The sequence below is a fragment of the Schistocerca nitens genome, chromosome 11 (assembly GCF_023898315.1).
Source record: "Schistocerca nitens isolate TAMUIC-IGC-003100 chromosome 11, iqSchNite1.1, whole genome shotgun sequence".
NCBI lineage: Eukaryota > Metazoa > Arthropoda > Insecta > Orthoptera > Acrididae > Schistocerca > Schistocerca nitens.
The window spans coordinates 208,372,017-208,391,137 of NC_064624.1; the positions used below are offsets into that span (position 1 = coordinate 208,372,017).

At 44.6% G+C, this 19,121-nt stretch overlaps 1 protein-coding gene across 1 annotated transcript in view; it reads right to left on the minus strand.

Annotated features, from left to right (window-relative positions):
- LOC126213528 (5'-AMP-activated protein kinase subunit gamma-2-like) overlaps positions 1–19,121 on the minus strand; it is an 889,308-nt gene that overhangs the window by 515,590 nt on the left and 354,597 nt on the right. The window contains exon 6 of the mRNA XM_049941372.1: positions 1,597–1,636. Within this exon, the coding sequence (XP_049797329.1) occupies positions 1,597–1,636 (40 nt within the window). The remainder of the gene's footprint in view (positions 1–1,596; positions 1,637–19,121) is intronic.

A 19,121-nucleotide genomic window follows, 5' to 3' on the forward strand; every position in this document is an offset into this window, starting at 1 on the left:
AACATTATTTAATGTGTGGGCTACGTTATTGGAATTATCCTTCTGCGACCAACAGTTTTCAAAATGTTAAAACGAACTAAAGAAGAGACGCCAGCTGCTGAGAACAACGAAGTCAAATCAAGGCGTTGGTCTGCGCCAACGTTTCAACAAGTTTGTACATGTCATCTTCAGGTGAATAGAAATAGGAAATTTGTTGAAACGTTGCCGCAGAACGACGCCTTGGCTCGGCTGGTAACTCGTCAAGATTTCACCATCGAGATTCACTGTGAAAGTCTAAATTCGCAGGCAACAACAAAAGCAGGTAAAGTGAATCTGTGACAACGCGCTACTTTATTAAAAGCGATTTCCGGTTTCAGCTTTGCAGACATCATTAAAGGCGCTGTCGAAATCATTAGATCCGACGATGGCTGCAATTTCGAAACCGGTAATCAATTTTAATACAGTGGCAGGGAACTGATACCACTCAATCAGATCCTTTTTGTTCTAATCCATCTCGTTTCGCAGTCCCTCGTGTTTAGCACTTACGAATCTGTTCACTGTAGCTGTCTTCTGCACGGAATCGTATCTACAGACGACTTTTACTTCTGTCTCTACATCGATAACTGTTAAATATCGATTGTAGGCAAAAAACATTTTTTAGTGATACGTGACCTCGGTGGGTGTTAAAGTAGCCGCATGACTTATCTGAAATATTTCGGTTTTAGCTGTTCCTGCTAGGGTACTTCCCGTGTCAGTCAGAAAAATGAGGTATTTTTTTACCACGGTTTAACGCCCGTGACAACCGACTTTCAAACCCATTCCGATCTTCTTTGGGCAGAAAAGTACAAGTCCAGAAATAATGAGATAGTATGACACACTTACAGGGAACAGTGACAATTTTATTTAAGCAGAAGTGTATACTTGTAGCATGTACTAACATAAATAACTTTCAGGCTGGAAACCTAACTGAGCCTCGAATGTAGAAATTCGCGCAAATGATGTAGATCACATCAATTTCCTAACTACCAGGAAAAAATGATCTCCAAATTCGCCATTATCTATGGCCAAAGATACATACTCAATTACAGAATTGCACATGTTAACATTACAATAAATGCACCAGAATAAAGCGGTACCTCATACATTTCGTACAGCATGCCTGGAATGTTACGGTACGCGGAACACGCACTCGATAATTACAACTGTGACCCGAAACGCTTCGCGCAGGTAAAAAATAAACGAAAACTTGTGACTCGCAGAAGCAACGAATGTTATAAAATCACGAACAAAACCATGATGGCGAATCTGTTAATCATAGTTAACATATGGATCAAGGACAGTGAAAATAGCAGAGTAGCCCGCTAGTATCTTGAGTTCTGCAAGGATCACACCAGTGAGGAATATAAAACGCATTCAATTAGGAAAAGCCGTACGGCAGTAGTGACGAGCACGTCGACGACGCGCACCCTGGTCGCTCAGCAGCGCCAAATGTCTCAGAGGACACAGCAGTGGGGGAGAGACGCATGGCTCGCACCTCGGTCAATGACGCCACGGGGCAGTCAATACTAGAGGCTAAGGCTAGCAGGGTTTGTAATTGTAGTTTGTAGTTGTACTCACTCTGCGCAGCGACCTGGTGGTGGTGGTGAGCGGCCGCCCTCTGCAACAAAAGAACGAGTCGTCGTAATGAACTTGCCTTAACTTTACATATATATTTTACACTGGCCACTACAACTCAGACAATAGCAATATGGGCTACGGACCTCTTCATTCACACTTCCAGTCTGTTAATTACTTGCCTCCCCACTCACTTTGGCTCTGAGCACTATGGGACTCAACTGCTGAGATCATTAGTCCCCTAGAACTTAGAACTAGTTAAACCTAACTAACCTAAGGACATCACAAACATCCATGCCCGAGGCAGGATTCGAACCTGCGACCGTTGCGGTCTTGCGGTTCCAGACTGCAGCGCCTTTAACCGCACGGCCACTTCGGCCGGCCCCACTCACTTTCTTTCACAATAAAATTCAATTAATCTGTATCTGACAACTTTATCGATTACCTGGAAATCATTATCGTTCATCCACCTACTCTTAAAATTCATTCACTGTCCCATTACTCGAATGACCAATTTCATCAATCCAACCATTAAGTTCTTCACTAACTCACTCACTCACTCACTCACCAAGTTCTTCACTAACTCACTCACTCACTCACTCCCCAAGTTCTTCACTCACTCCCCAAGTTCTTCACTCACTCACTCACCAAGTTCTTCACTCACTCACTCACCAAGTTCTTCACTCACTCACTCACCAAGTTCTTCACTCACTCACTCACCAAGTTCTTCACTCACTCACCAAGTTCTTCACTCACTCACCAATTTCTTCACTCACTCACTCACTCACCAAGTTCTTCACTCACTCACTCACCAAGTTCTTCACTCACTCACTCACCAAGTTCTTCACTCACTCACTCACCAAGTTCTTCACTCACTCACCAAGTTCTTAACTCACTCACCAAGTTCTTAACTCACTCACCAAGTTCTTCACTCACTCACCAAGTTCTTCACTCACTCACCAAGTTCTTCACTCACTCACCAAGTTCTTCACTCACTCACTCACTCATTCCTCATCCACCTAATCCATCCAATCATGTCTTCATTGGCTGTTTCATTCATTCATGCATTCCATTATTCATTACCTCACCCACCCTCCCATCCATTGCATGTATCGATACTCTTCCTCATCCCCTAATTTGTTGCCGTTTTCTTTGAATTACTGAATATCTAGTCCACACTTGCACTCAATTATTGATTCATTTCAATCTCATCCATACTTTTGTTTTACTCAATCAGTCAGTCTCATTTATTACAGAACCACCACGGACTTTTTACGAGGATGACACCTGCACGCTTAACTGAGTGTGTATCCTCAAAGGAAGTTTCAGTAAAACCAGGCGATAGTGCCATACCTACATATTGCCTAATCCCTACATTATAGACGCCGTCATACAAGCAGAACATATTAAGCAATATCGCTTCAAACAGTATTAATGTACCAGTATTTGCACTGTTCTTCACCTTTTCCTGCAATAACCTCAAAATTTAATTTTTGCCAGTAAGGAGAAATGATATAATCTGTTATCGGCTAGTATGTGCCGTATCCATATTTATGCAAGATTTTTTTTTTTTTTTAGTTTTCTTTTAATATTGGCCTTCTACAGCTGCCATTTGTAGTTTCTATTTTCCTGATTTACATTTCATGTATCTCAACCTGTTAGTGCCTTCGAGGTTCCAGCTCGACAGTTTTGCAGTATGCAATAATGGCCACTTCCAAATGGAGCTGCGACCGAGAAGCTAATGGCAACAGACGACATATGAAGAAACAAGAACAACGAAGTGTGGAGCTGTGGAAGCTATATTGCAAAAGAAATACTTTATCAGCTAAGGCTCAGCAAACAGAATTTTTCTTGGAAAATAAAGCAACTTATTTCTTCATGATGCATAGCCTACCACGTACGCACTTAAAAAGTGTCATGATGCACGGTATGGGCACTAAGAGTACATAAATAGTTTATTAATTCTTTCTCCATTGCATTCACCCATTCGTGCAGTACTTGCCACTCACTCACTCTTTCATGACACACATATTTCCTCTCTCTGTGGCTTACATTATGCAGCAGCATGCGCACTCCCGACAGTTCCAGCGACCTGGAGTCCAGCGAGCGGCTGCGCGGCTTCTGGAAGGGGCTTCCAGCGTCGTCCTTGCCTCTGGAGCCGACGCCCTTGATCCAGCGGAAGTAGCTCGCCATGTCTTCTCGGAGCACACACACACAGTCTTTCTCTCACTACACTCCTTCTCTAACACGGGCCACACCACCGCAATTTCACTGCGGGTGCTCCTCAAGTCTTTCACCTCAACTCACTCACCAACCACTTGAATGGTAAGAAAGGTGCGCACCAGAATAACAAATGTTCACCAACAGTGGATTGCACTCCACCCCACAAAATTCATGCCTCAGCTACGAAACGGGACCAACTCAGTTAGCTGTCTATCAGCCTGGTGTGTTTATAACAGACGCGACCACAATGCCGTGAGACTCCTGCGAAACATCCTTCACCGTTCCAGGTGGATCAAACCGTTACGCTGCAGCCGGTGTGGAAAAATAGTGCAGACCGCCAGGCAAATCCTTCCTAGAGCATTTGGCCAGCTGCAAAGTCCAAGGAAGCTCGGGACGATAGACGAAAACAGGTTCAGTCACTGGAATGCAAGGCCACCCTAGTTTGAGGTGTGGCTTCATTGATGTCTGCGTCGGTCTATTTAACTTTGAAGGTCCTAAAATAAGCGATCACCTAATCTCAACGATCGAGAGTCTTCACGACTGCAGCTAAGTAATAGGCTATTCTATGTTTACATTCTTGAGCATCCAGTCGGTTGAAGGCAATATCGTGCAACAACAGTAAACGCTGGATCCAGGAAGGAAAGCCACCACGAGATGTGGTCCCAGCTCATACTGGAGATTGAACAGACGAGAATACAACCAAATCTGTTACTCACACACTGCGATGCGTTTCATCTTGTACGGAGCCCCGGAAGCTAAGACTGGAGAAAACGACATTCTCGTCGGCAAAATTAGACAGGACATCAGCTTGGCATGCTCTGGACTCTTCGGGTTTGATGGAATACCACCGTAATTTCCCTCTGTTGTCAACACTACGACTCCTTGTCTTTACTATGGCACTTTTATTCAGAACGTCAGGTACACAATCCACTGGACTTAAGAGGTTACAGTCGACATTTCCCGTGCTCCACCAACATAGTGTGTCACGGATGTGCACACTACGGTAACGTTCAGACGCGGTGAAGGCAAACGCAGGTGTATTCTGCAAGTTTTCCCCACTGCAGCGTTTCGGGACTAGAGCGTGGCGAGACAGAAGAAGTGACGGTGGACGCACAATGATGAAGAGGCTGTTCTCAGGCCATGTTTGCTAAACAGATGTAGAGAAAGTCGAGCAGCAGTCGAGACAAGCTGCAACAGGAAGAAACCATCATTCAGTCGGCTGACACCATCTCGCAAGTAAGATTTAATCTCAAAGCACAGAAATACATCCCGCGGAGGCCTCTGTGCCGCAGACAAGAACGCGTGTCTTTGCAGATTCAGAGAACACTATCATACAAATTTTCAAGTATTTACACAGCACAATAAAAGTAAACTAGAAAGTGGGAAGAGACCAGTTGGGACGGAGAGAGTGTACCAGGACGCATCACTGTTCTGTACGTAAAGCAGGCTGTTTGTTTTTTTTTTCTCCTCCTCTCTCCGTTAATGTAAACACAACTAATGCTTAAGTGTCGATACAAAGAAAAGTGCATAAGGGGCGTTAGGACGTCAAATGGACCGACTTAGAGCAGGATAGCCACCACAGTACATACGTTAATTTCCACCGTCTATACTTTTACAAATAAATTCATAAAACTTTACCAGCATGGACACGAAGGATTCAGGATTCACACTCACAGCAGTGGAAGTTCAAAAATACAACAAAAAAAATTTTTTTTTTTTTTACATGCGAAATTTCATCATTTTGTCAGTTAGTAACCAGTTACTATTGGCTGAATTTGTTGCTAGGTACACTTTTCCTCGTAAGTAAGGCAGCTTCTTCCATGAATTTTGGACAGCACACAAACCATACTTACCGGTGTATGGAAGTGTAGAATTTGTTTAATTCAGGAAAAAAATGAATGAGCCGATACATTTTGAACTTCATGTTTAGAAAAAACACAAATTTTATAATTATCTATCTGAATTTTTTACCACAGTTTTTAATAGATTAGGAAAATTCTAGAGTTTCATAGACCTGTAAGTATGGTTTGTACGCTGTGCAAAATTCATTGAAGAATCTTTCTTACTTATGAAGGAAAGTGTACCTATAGCAACAAATGGAGCCAATAGTTAGTGAAGAAAAAGACGAAATTTCACATGTAAAAAAAATTATTTTTTGTGTTCTTGAACTACCACTGCCGTAAGTATGGATCCTGAATCCTTCGAGGTCATGCTGTCAAAGTTTTATGAATTTATTTGTAAACGTATAGACGGTGAAAATTAAAATGTCCTTTGGTGCCTCTCCTGCTCCAAGGTGGCCCCTTTGACGTCCTACCCCCCTTAAGTGATAAAATGACGTTTGGCTACAGTTTCTTTCGAATTGTTACGTAATAATTGTACAGCGTCACGCCTAATTCAGTTCCTGAAGCAGAAGTGGGTGAGATAAACATGTAAACTGAAACCGCCGTATGTTTCCAGACATGGGGTCTTATTCGGAATATATGCATTCAACACTCTCCTCGGCAAGTCCCACAAGTTTGTAATGAGAATTTCCCAAGACCCTGCGTAAGAGGAAAAGGACTTCCAACGAAGGGCGGTGCGTTTCGTCACAGGATTGTGTAGTTGGGGGGAGGGAGGGAGGGAGGGAGGGAGGGAGGGAGGGAGGGAGGGAGAGAGCGCGCGTTACACAAACACACACACACACACACACACACACACACACACACACACACACACACACAAACTGCAGTAGCACACGCTATAACACAGGCCTTGTGCATCATACGAAGAGGTCTACTGTTCGAGATCGTACGACCTAGAACACTCCGCCCCACATAAGCGTCGTTAAACGACGACAACGACAAAATCACATATTACAAAAACGGTTCATATGGCTCTGAGCACTATGCGACTTAACATCTGAGGTCATCAGTCCCCTACAACTTAGAACTACTTAAACCTAACTAACCTAGGGCCTTATGACCTAAGATGTTGAGTCCCATAGTGCTCAGAGCCATTTGAGCCTAACTAACCTAAGGACATCACACACATCGATGACCGAGGCAGGATTCGAACCCGTGACCGAGACATATTACAGCTAGTGTGGAGCACTACGGACTACCATTATTCCAACGAGCCATTCACGAATGGAACGGCAAAGGGGTAGGAGGGGGGGGGATGACAATGCTATACTCACCGCTCGACAATGGAGTGTACTAGTGGTCTCCCATCTCGAAAAAATATACAAAGACAACGCTTCATACACTCTACAGGAGATGTGCACGTATGAAATTTTCCATAGTCGTCGTACATAGCTTCGTACGAATACTGGGATGTTTCCGTTAACACGCACACGACCAGTTTCAGATGTCCGTTTCGCCTGACCGACTTTCCACTCTCGAACCTAATTGTCTTTACTACACGATGAACTGCAACCTTTCCGTTATTGCTTTTTCTGTCGTCCCTCTTCTGATCTGATGCCATTAGCCACAAATTCCTCTCGTGTTGCGACCCCTTCACCTCATAGCAGGACTCTCACCCTACGTCGTCAAACTGCTGGCCATTAAAATTGCTACACCAAGAAGAAATTCAGATGATAAACGGGTATTCATTGCACAAATATATTATACTACAACTCACACGTGATTACATTTTCAAGCAATTTCGGTGCATAGATCCCGAGAAATCAGCACCCAGAACAACCACCTCTGGCCGTAATAACGGCCTCCATACGCCTGGGCACTGAGTCAAACAGAGCTCGGAGGGCGTGTACAGGTACAGCTGCCCGTGCAGCTTCAACACGATACCACAGTTCATCGAGAGTAGTGAGTGGTGTATTGTGACGAGCCAGTTGCTCGGCCACCATTCACCAGACGTTTTCAGTTAGTGAGAGGTGTGGAGAATGTGCTGGCCAGGGGAGCAGTCGAACATTTTCTGTATACAGAAAGGCCCGTACAGGACCTGCAACATGAGGTCGTGCATTATCCTGCTGAAATGTAGTGTTTCGCAGGGATCGAATGAAGGGTAGAGCCACGGGTCGTAACACATCTGAAATGTAACGTCCACTGTTCCAAGTGTCGTGGATGCGAGCAAGAGGTGACCGAGACGTGTAACCAATGGTACCTCATACCATCACGCCGGGTGATACGCCAGTATGGCGATGACGAATACACGCTTCCAATGTGCGTTCACCGCCATGTTGCCAAACGCGGATGCGACCATCGTGATGCTGTAAACACAACCTGGATTCATCCTAAAAAATGACGTTTTGCCACTCGTGCACCCAGGTTCGTCGTCGAGTACACCATCGCAGCGCTCCTGTCTGTAATGCAGCGTCAAGGGTAACCGCAGCCACGGTCTCCGAGCTGATAGTCCGTGCTGCTGCAAAGGTCTTCGAACTGTTCGTGCAGATGGTTGCTGTTTTGCGAACGTCCCCATCTGCTGACTCAGGGATCGAGACGTGGCTGCACGATCCGTTACAGCCGTGCGGATAAGATGCCTGTCATCTCGACTGCTAGTGATACGAGGCCTTTGGGATCCAGCACGGCGTTCCGTATTACCCTCCTGAACCCACCGATTCCATATTCTGCTAACAGTCATTGGATCTCGACCGACGCGAGCAGCAATGTCGCGATACGATAAACAGCAATAGCGATAGGGTGCAATCCGACCTTTATGAAAGTCGGAAACGTGATGCTACGGATTTCTCCTCCTTACACGACGCATCACAACAACGTTTCACCAGGCAACGCCGGTCAACTGCTGTTTGTGTATGAGAAATCAGTTGGAAACTTTCCTCGTGTCAGCACGTTGTAGGTGTCGCCACCGGCGCCAACCTTGTGTGAATGCTCTGGAAAGCTAATCATTTGCATATCACAGCATCTTCTTCCTGGCGGTCTAATTTCGCGTCTGTGCCACGTCATCTTCGTCGTGTAGTAATTTTAATGGCCATTAGTGTATTTGTCGGATATATTTCAGTTTCTGTGTGTCCCCTACGGTTTTTGGTTTCTCCGGCTCCCCGTGGTATTACGCTATTCTTGACACACGACTTTATCACCATCAAACACGGCTAATTCTCCATATTTCAGTTCTCAGAAGAGGGGGGAGGGGGGGGGGGGAGCGAAAGCTATCGTTACGCACTGCACAACTATGAAAGTGGAAATCCGTTTCGGCAGCGTAATTTTACCTGAACTGCGCGCTGCATTAACACGGCTGCCTCCTCTGCACGTTGAGTTCCCATCAGCGGTCCGCGCAAGTGACTCACGCGTGCTTCTACTCCCGAGCCGACCACACAACTCGTCGCTAACACGGCCCATCAATTGACATCAATTGTACCTTCAGTTGTGACAGACGTCATTTGTTACGTTCTGCAATCTGCCGCACTGTACGCCAAATGCGACGCAGTTCGGTCTTCGCGCACACCTCCGTGTACACCGGTGGGCGAAACTCAAGGACGTAACTGACAACTAACACAGCTCGATCAAAGTTCGACCGGATATGCTACAGCACAGTGACTTTAACAAGTACGCAATGACACCAACAAGAAATGGCGCTTCTTCGTAAACAATAACTGCAGTCGAACCCATCCTGGTTAACTACGGCACGCTGGACACCACTTAAGATGCGACATGGTTGTCAATAGGGCGTGAGATCACCACGAATCGCTCTGCGAAGGCCCCCTCATGCTAGGCGCAAGGTCGCTAAGGAGTTTTTGTGGTCGTGCGTTCCATTCCACTAAGTCTCCCTAACGTGCTCAAAGCGACTTAATTCGGGGAAACGTGCAGGACACGCCGTTCACCGAGCATACTCTCCGCGGTGTCAGACGCGGTCGCGTTATATCTTCTACGAGGTGCATTCAAGTTCTAAGGCCTCCGATTTTCTTTCTAATTAACTACTGACCCGAAATCGATGAAACTGGCGTTACTTCTCGACGTAATCGCCCTGCAGACGTACACATTTTTCACAACGCTGACGCCATGATTCCGTGGCAGCGGCGAAGGCTTCTTTAGGAGTCTGTTTTGACCACTCGAAAATCGCTTAGGCAATAGCAGCACGGCTGGTGAATGTGCGGCCACGGAGAGTGTCTTTCGTTGTTGCAAAAAGCCAAAAGTCACTAGGAGCCAGGTCAGGTGAGTAGGGAGCACGAGGAATCACTTCAAAGTTGTTACCACGAAGAAACTGTTGCGTAACGTTAGCTCGATGTGCGGGTGCGTTGTCTCGGTGAAACAGCACACGCGCAGCCCTTCCCGGACGTTTTCGTTGCAGTGCAGGAAGGAATTTGTTCTTCAAAACATTTTCGTAGGATGCACCTGTTACCGTAGTGCCCTTCGGAACGCAATGGGTAAGGATTACGCCCTCGCTGTCCCAGAACATGGACACCATTTTTTCAGCACTGGCGGTTACCCGAAATTTTTTTGGTGGCGGTGAATCTGTGTGCTTCCATTGAGCTGACTGGCGCTTTGTTTCTGGATTGAAAAATGGCATCCACGTCTCATCCATTGTCACAACTGACAAAAAGAAAGTCCCATTCGTGCTGTCGTTGCGCGTCAACATTGCTCGGCAACGTGCCACACGGGCAGCCGTGTGGTCGTCCGTCAGCATTCGTGGCACCCACCTGGATGACACTTTTCGCATTTTCATGTCTTCGTGCAGGATTGTGTGCACAGAACCCACAGAAATGCCAACTCTGGAGGCGATCTGTTCGACAGTCATTCTGCGATCCCCCAAAACAATTCTCTCCATTTTCTTGATCGTGTCGTCAGACCGGCTTGTGCGAGCCCGAGGTTGTTTCGGTTTGTTGTCACACGATGTTCTGCCTTCATTAAACTGTCGCACCCTCGAACACACTTTCGACACATGTCTCCTTCAACTGTCGATGAATTTCAATTGGTTTCACACCACACAAATTCAGAAAACGAATGATTGCATGCTGTTCAAGTAAGGAAAGCGTCGCCATTTTAAGTATTTAAAACAGTTCTCATTCTCGCCGCTGGCGGTAAAATTCCATCTGCCGTACGGTGCTGCCATCTCTGGGACGTATTGACAATGAACGCGGTCTCATTTTAAGACAATGCGCATGTTTCTATCTCTTTCCAGTCCAGAGAAAAAAAAATCGGAGACCTTAGAACTTGAATGCACCTCGTATAGAAACAGACCCAGGGCCGAATGCTTTCTGTCATATTCTACCGTATCTTCCTACGTCGTCGGCGTTGTCGTTGTTGCTGTTGCTGTTGTTGCCGTGAGGCACCGTTATAGCGAGTGGAAAGGCGCGTCGATCTTAAGAGCGTGAGATTATGATGACCTTAAGTCACTGACAACACACAACGGTCACGGTAGCACCTGATCGCAGAATAGCTGCAGTGGTTAGGATCTACCAACTACCCCCTCTCGACCAGGTCCCCAAAACCTAACTCGTAACGAGATCCCTTCGAAGCAAATTGTCATAACGGTCGTCTACAAAGGCTTCGTACAACGAAAAGAAATGTTACAGTTTATGGAATAATAACAGATACGACCAAACTGTCTTGTCTCTTCTGTTTTATTTAACGTAACTTTGTTCACAGTTTTATTTCGCATTCACCTCTCATTCACACACTGATGTGGAGTATATGCGAGTGCCTGAACCCTAACTCCCAAGTTCCATCGAAACCCTTTGACGAACAGTTTTGGTTGATCGACACCAACAGTCAATGATAATGATACAGTATTTTGTTACTGACTCTTCTAGGTTAGCCACCGCCCTCCACGAATGTTTGTTAGGCGTAAGACAATTACGCACTTTCCTCTCCGATCCGGAATTATTAAGAGTTCGCGTAAAAGTTAACGTTTTTCTCCTTTTCATAAATTGGAGACCGCTCTCCGCGATATAATAAAAAAAAAACAGTCTCAATACCGTGTCCCTCGTGAGATGCGTACAGATTTATCCCGGAATTGACCGCCCTGTAGGTGTACTCAATTTAATGACCACACTTCACTATCCGCGATCTCGTGTAACTAAATGTCCTTTTGTTACTCTGATCGTATACCGTAGTTATTTAATACTCGCCCCTATATTTTTTTTGACAACGCACAATTAGCACTTCTTTACTTGTTTATTTCTAAGAGTAAACGAAAAAATTACGCCGTATCATGGGCTCCGTCGATGTAAAGCAAAACACCTCAATATGCCCAATTTTACCTCTTCTTATAGGATCGGCTACCTTACTCATTAATTTACTACATATTTCCAATAACACTAAACAGGTATCGCCGTTATATTTTAATTGTATTCAAAAGCATGTTATTATCATTATGACCGACCAAATCGTAACAAATCGCGCGGCGTGCGTTTTTAACGATAGCTTTACACTCGCCCATCCTCTATTCATGTAATATTACATATAAATATACAGACAGGACCGAAAGATCGATCTCTCTACCGTGACCAATAGAGGCAAATACGCTATTCAAGTTCCGTTACATCTATCTTGACTGGTATCGTCACAATATGGCACGAACAGTGCACCGTCTTTTAAGCTTTGAAAGCCGGTATGGCCAAGCAATGTTACGCCTCCCCACACCATAACACACGCACCAGCAAAACGAACGTGTTCGACAATGTTCGTGGGAAGGTTACGTCTTCCATACCTCCCGCGATATGATGGTACGTTCAGCACTGCGAATGGCGTTGACTTCACCGTCGTTATCGTCTCTGAAGGAAAGTCTCGTTTCTATTCCTCTCATTGGCCATTTGTTTCAATTGGCTTCTGCAACTTACTGTAGCTGTCGAGCTACAATTTTGGCCCAGTTCTGACACCGGGCAGCGACACGTGCGAAAATTTCGTTCTTTAGTTCTGCAGACCAATGCATACACTTCAGTGGACAGCAATGTTGCTGTAACTCACCACAGTGGTAAGCCTTAAGCGACTGTTGCGTTTGAAAATAAACAACCTCTGTTTGATAGGTTCCCTTCCGTACAATTACAAAACTGGTCTACTGAGTACATTCATGTACTGACGCAAGAAAATCGCTACACCAAACCAAAGTTACTGTAGAGTAAGATGAACATCAACAAAAGCAAAACCAGGATAATGGAATGTAGTGGAATTAAGTCGGGTGTTGCTGAGGGAATTAGATTAGGGAATGAGACACTTAAAGCAGTAAAGTAGTTTTGCTATTTGGGGAGCAAAATAACTGATGATGGTCGAAGCAGAGAAGATATAAAATGTAAACTGGCAATGGCAAGGAAAGCGTTTCTGATGAAGAGAAATTTGTTAACATCGAGTACAGATTTAAGTGTCAGGAAGTCATTTTTGAAAGTATTTGTATGGAGTGTAGCCACATATGGAAGTGAAACGTGGACGATAAATAGACAAGAAGAGAATAGAAGCTTTCGAAATGTAGTGCTACAGAAGAATGCTGAAGATTAGATGGGTAGATCACATAACTAATGAGGAGGTATTGAATAGAATTGGGGAGAGGAGGAGTTTGTGGCACAACTTAAGTAGAAGAAGGGATCGGTTGGTGGGTCATGTTCAGAGGCATCAAGGGATCACCAATTTAGTACTGGAGGGAAGCGTGGAGGGTAAAAATCGTGGAGGGAGACGAAGAGATGAATACACTAAGCAGATTCAGAAGGATGTAGGCTGCAGTAGGTACTGGGAGATGAAGCAGCTTGCACAGGATAGAGTAGCATGGAGAGCTGCATCAAACCAGTCTCAGGACTGAAGACCACAACAACAATGAAATTTCGGGAATACCTTCGACTTTTGTAGTGTTGTCTTCCTCAGTTGCGTGTAATATTACGGTATATTGATAATTTTTACTTATGCACCGTCTGACAGCATCTGTATAATACACAATTTTAGTGCCATACGCGTTTCGCCTTTTTCTGCAAGGCATCATCAGTGGCCTGGAATATGTACATATGTTTGTTATTTAATTTACATTTTTGTTACTGTACCTATAGGTTATAAACAGTTCTGGTGGTTGGTATTTCCTATTAAGTAGTAATGTTTTGAACTGTACTTACAGGTTGCGTGGACAATTTCTTGCATATTACGCTCCTGTTGCATTTTTGGTGTTGTTGTTATTCTTATGAATGCCAATTTGCTGTTTTCTTCCCACGTTCCACAGCACTATGAACTGAACGCTTGTTTCAATGCAATGTTTTTGTTTCTGTTGCCGACTGTCAAATGTTTATGCCAAAGATTGAATGTCTTGCCAAACTTTCGAGTGTAATTATTGAAGTATCTGTGATGTGTGTGTGTGTGTGTGTGTGTGTGTGTGTGTGTGTGTGTGTGTGCGCGCGTGCGTGCGTGCGTGCGTGCGTGCGTAGAAGGTGAAGGGGGAAGAGTTTTGTTTTGTTTTATGTTATCATTTCCTTTATTAAGTGTATTAGGGAGCCTGTGCTCATATGTGCGTGTTCATTTATCATTTCGCAAATACATTTGACTAGGTAACATACTTAAGCGACTAATACTGCACGGTCACCGATTAGTGAAGTGCGAGATAAGCCATTGCAAATGTGAAATGCTAGTAAATTAACACTTTGCCGACCGGCGACACCACAGTGCTGTCGTGAGCATAGCATCGCGCATTGGCCGACGACAGCAGTTTAGTATCTCTTGCATTCTGTTGGTGTTTTGTTTAGGTAACAATAAGTTAGACACGTCAACAAGTGTTTTGTTTCTATATAAGTACTTGTCGCCTTTCATAATGGCGGACGAAAGAGACAATGGGATTATTTATGATGAATGAGCGGACGTCTTATCTGACGTTCCGGACCACTTGGCTGATTCGGAAGAAGAGACTGGATATTAAGAAAAAAGAAAAAGAAAGTGTAGCAGAATCGTAGGAAGACAGTGAAATACGTCCAAGAAGAATTCGGCGAACGCCTCGGTTGCCAACTGATTCGGCCGAATCAGACGAAGAAGACACTGCACAGTGGTCACACTTTGATTCACCGAGGACCAGTAATAAATCTGAAGGATCCCCGGGTCCAAACGTATTTCCCAAAGATACACGGAGCGTCGAGGATATCGTTCAATCACATACTGCGAACGATCTATTTGAATATATTAGCAACGAAACCAAACAGTACTACACTACAGTCAAAATTGCAATAGAAGGAAACGATTTAAAAAATGCCAAATTTGTCGACGTTACGGGACCCTGCCTCAGAAAACGGTTTGGACTTGCTATACTTAACGGGAATTGTAAGAAAAGCAAGGATCAATGATTATTGCTCAACTAATCCGATATTTCGCAAAACGATGTCCCGCAACCGATTCACATAAACATCATCACTTTTACATCCACGTTTATACTCCGCAAGCCACCCAACGGTGTGTGGCGGAGGGCACTTTACGTGCCACTTTCATTACCCCCCTTTCCTGTTGCAGTCGCGTATGGTTCGCGGGAAGAACGACTGTCTGAAAGCCTCCGTGCGCGCTCGAATCTCTCTAATTTTACATTCGTGATCTCCTCGGGAGGTATAAGTAGGGGGAAGCAATATATTCGATACCTCATCCAGAAACGCACCCTCTCGAAACCTGGACAGCAAGCTACACCGCGATGCAGAGCGCCTCTCTTGCAGAGTCTGCCACTCGAGTTTGCTAAACAACCCCGTAACGCTACCACGCTTACCAAATAACCCTGTGACGAAAAGCGACGCTCTTCTTTGGATTTTACCAACAGCAACAATGAACTGGATAACGCCGACCGGCTTGTCAAAGTGCAATTCGTAATTGATTATTTTTCCAAAATGTTTAAAGAAACGTTTAATGTAAGTCAAAACATCTCCACTGATGAAGGAAAGATGTCGTGGCGTGGACGGTTGAATTTTAATGTTTACAATCTGTCGAAAATTACGAAATACGGCATACTCATTTGATGCTGTGTGATCCGAGTACGGGATACAATTCCTTATTAAAGATACACTACTGGCCATTAAAATTCCTACACCAAGGAGAAATGCAGATGATAAACGGGTATTCATTGGACAAATATATTATACTACAACTGACATGTGATTACATTTTCACGCAATTTGGGTGCATACATCCTGAGAAATCAGTACCCAGAACAACCACCTCTGGCCGCAATAACGGCCTCGATACGCCTGGGCATTGCTTCAGCACGATACCACAGTTCATCAAGACTACTGACTGGCGTATTGTGACGAGCCAGTTGCTTGGCCACCGTTGACCAGACCTTTTTAATTGGTGAGAGACCTGGAGTATGTGCTGGCCAGGACAGCAGTCTAACATTTTCTGTATCCAGAAAGGCCCGTACAGGACCTGCAACATGCGGTCCTGCATTATCCTGCTGAAATGTAGGGTTTCGCAGGGATCGAATGAAGCGTAGAGCCACGGGTCGTAACACATCCGAAATGTAACGTCCCCTGTTCAAAGTGCCGTCAATGCGAACAAGAGGTGACAGAGACGTGTAAACAGTGGCACCCCATACCATCAGCCGGCTGATATGCCAGTATGGCGATGACGAATACACGCTTCCGATGTGCGTTCACCGCGATGTCGCCAAACACGGATGCTGTAAACAGAACCTGGATTCATCCGAAAAAAATGACGTTTCGCCATTCGTGCACCCAGGTTTGTCATTGAGTTCACCATCGCAGGCGCTCCTGTCTGTGATGCAGCGTCAAGGGTAACCGCAGCCACGGTCTCCGAGCTGATAGTCCGTGCTCCTGCAAACGTCGTCGAACTGTTCGTGCAGATGGTTGTCTTGCAAACGTCCCCATCTGTTGACTCAGGCATCGAGACGTGGCTGCACGATCCGATACAGCCGTGCGGATGTCTGTCATCTCGACTGCTAGTGATACGAGGCCGTTGGCATCCAGCACGGCGTTCCGTATTACCCTCCTGAACACACCGATTCCATATTATGCTAACAGTCATCGGATCTCGACCGACGCGAGCAGCAATGTCGCGATACGATAAACCGCAATCGCGATAGGCTACAATCCGACCTTTATCAAAGTCGGAAACGTGATGGTACGCATTTCTCCTCCTTACACGAGGTATCACAACAACGTTTCACCAGGCAACGCCGGTCAACTGCTGTTTGTGTATGAGAAATCGGTTGGAAACTTTCCTGATTTCAGCACGTTGTAGGTGTCGCCACCGGCGCCAACCTTGTGTGAATGCTCTGAACAGCTAATCCTGAGACTGGTTTGATGCAGCTCTCCATGCTGCTCTATCCTGTGCAAGCTTCTTCATCTCCCAGTACCTACTGCAACCTACGTCCTTCTGAATCTGCTTAGTGTATTCATCTCTTGGTCTCCCTCTACGATTTTTACCCTCCATGCTGCCCTCCAATGCTAAATTTGTGATTCCTTGATGCCTCAAAACACGTCCTACCAACCGATCCCTTCTTCTAGTCAAGTTGTGCCACAAACTTCTCTTCTCCCCTATACTATTCAATACCTCCTCATTAGTTACGTGTCTACCCACCTTACCTTCAGCATTCTTCTGTAGCACCACATTTCGAAAGCTTCTATTCTCGTCTTGTTCAAACTAGTTATCGTCCATGTTTCACTTCCATACATGGCTACACTCCATACAAATACTTTCAGAAACGCCTTCCTGACATTTAAATCTATACTCTACGTTAACAAATTTCTCTTCTTCACAAACGATTTCCTTGCCATTGCCAGTCTACATTTTATATCCTCTCTACTTCGACCATCATCAGTTATTTTGCTCCCTAAATAGCAAAACTCCTTTACTACTTTAAGTGTCTCATTTCCTAATCTAATTCCCCCAGCATCACCCGATTTAATTTGACTACATTCCATTATCCTCGTTTTGCTTTTGTTGATGTTCATCTTATATCCTCCTTTCAAGACACTGTCCATTCCGTTCAACTGCTCTTCCAAGTCCTTTGCTGTCTCTGACAGAATTACTATGTCATCGGCGAACCTCAAAGTTTTTACTTCTTCTCCACGAATTTTAATACCTACTCCGAATTTTTCTTTTGTTTCCGTCACTGGTTGCTCAGTATACAGATTGAATAACATTGTCCTCAAGTACATCGCCCTTGTATAGTCCCTCTATATACTCCTTCCACTTTTGCTTAGAACTGGGTTTCCATCTGACTTTTTGATATTCATACAGGTAGCTCTCTTTTCTCCAAAGGTCTCTTTAATTTTCCTGTAGGCAGCATCTATCTCACCCCTAGTGAGACAAGCCTCTACATCCTTACATTTGTCCTCTAGCCATCCCTGCTTAGCCATTTTGCACTTCCTGTCGATCTCATTTTTGAGACGTTTGTGTTCCTTTTTGCCTGCTTCATTTACTGCATTTTTATATTTTCTCCTTTCATCAATTAAATTCCATATTTCTTCTGTTACCCAAGGATTTCTATTAGCCCTCGTCTTTTTACCTACTTGATCCTCTGCTGCCTTCACTACTTCATCCCTCAGAGCTACACATTCTTCTTCTACTGTATTTCTTTCCCCCATTCCTGTCAATTGTTCCCTTATGCTCTCCCTGAAACTCTCTACAACCTCTGGTTCTTTCAGTTTATCCAGGTCCCATCTCCTTTAATTCCCACCTTTTTGCAGTTTCTTCAGTTTGAATCTGCAGTTCATAACCAATAGATTGTGGTCAGAGTCCCGATGTGCCCCTGGAAATGTCTTACAATTTAAAACCTGGTTCCTAAATCTCTTTCTTACCATTATAGAATCTGATACCTTCTAGTATCTCCCTGATTCTTCCATGTATACAACCTTCTTTCATGATTCTTGAACCAAGTGGTAGCTATGATTAAGTTATGCTCTGTGCAAAATTCTACCAGACGGCTTCCTCTTTCCTCTTTCATTTCTATCCCCAATCCATATTCACATACTATGTTTCCTTCACTCCTACTCTCGAATTCGTCACCCATGACTATTAAATTTTCGTCTCCCTTCACTACCTGAATAATTTCTTTTATGTCATCATACATTTCATCAATTTCTTCATCATCTGCAGAGCTAGTTGGCATATAAACTTGTACTACTGTAGTAGGCATGGGCTTTGTGTCTATCTTGGCCACAATAATGCGTTCACTATGCTGTTTGTAGTAGCTTACCCGCACTCCTATTGTTTTATTCATTATTAAACCTACTCCTGCATTACCCCTATTTGATTTTGTATTTATAACCCTGTAATCACCTGACCAAAAGTCTTGTTCCTCCTGCCACCGAACTTCACTAACTCCCACTATATCTAACTTTAACCTATCCATTTCCCTTTTTAAATTTTCTAACCTACGTGCCCGATTAAGGGATCTGACATTCCACGCTCCGATCCGTAGAACGCCAGTTTTCTTTCTCCTGATAACGA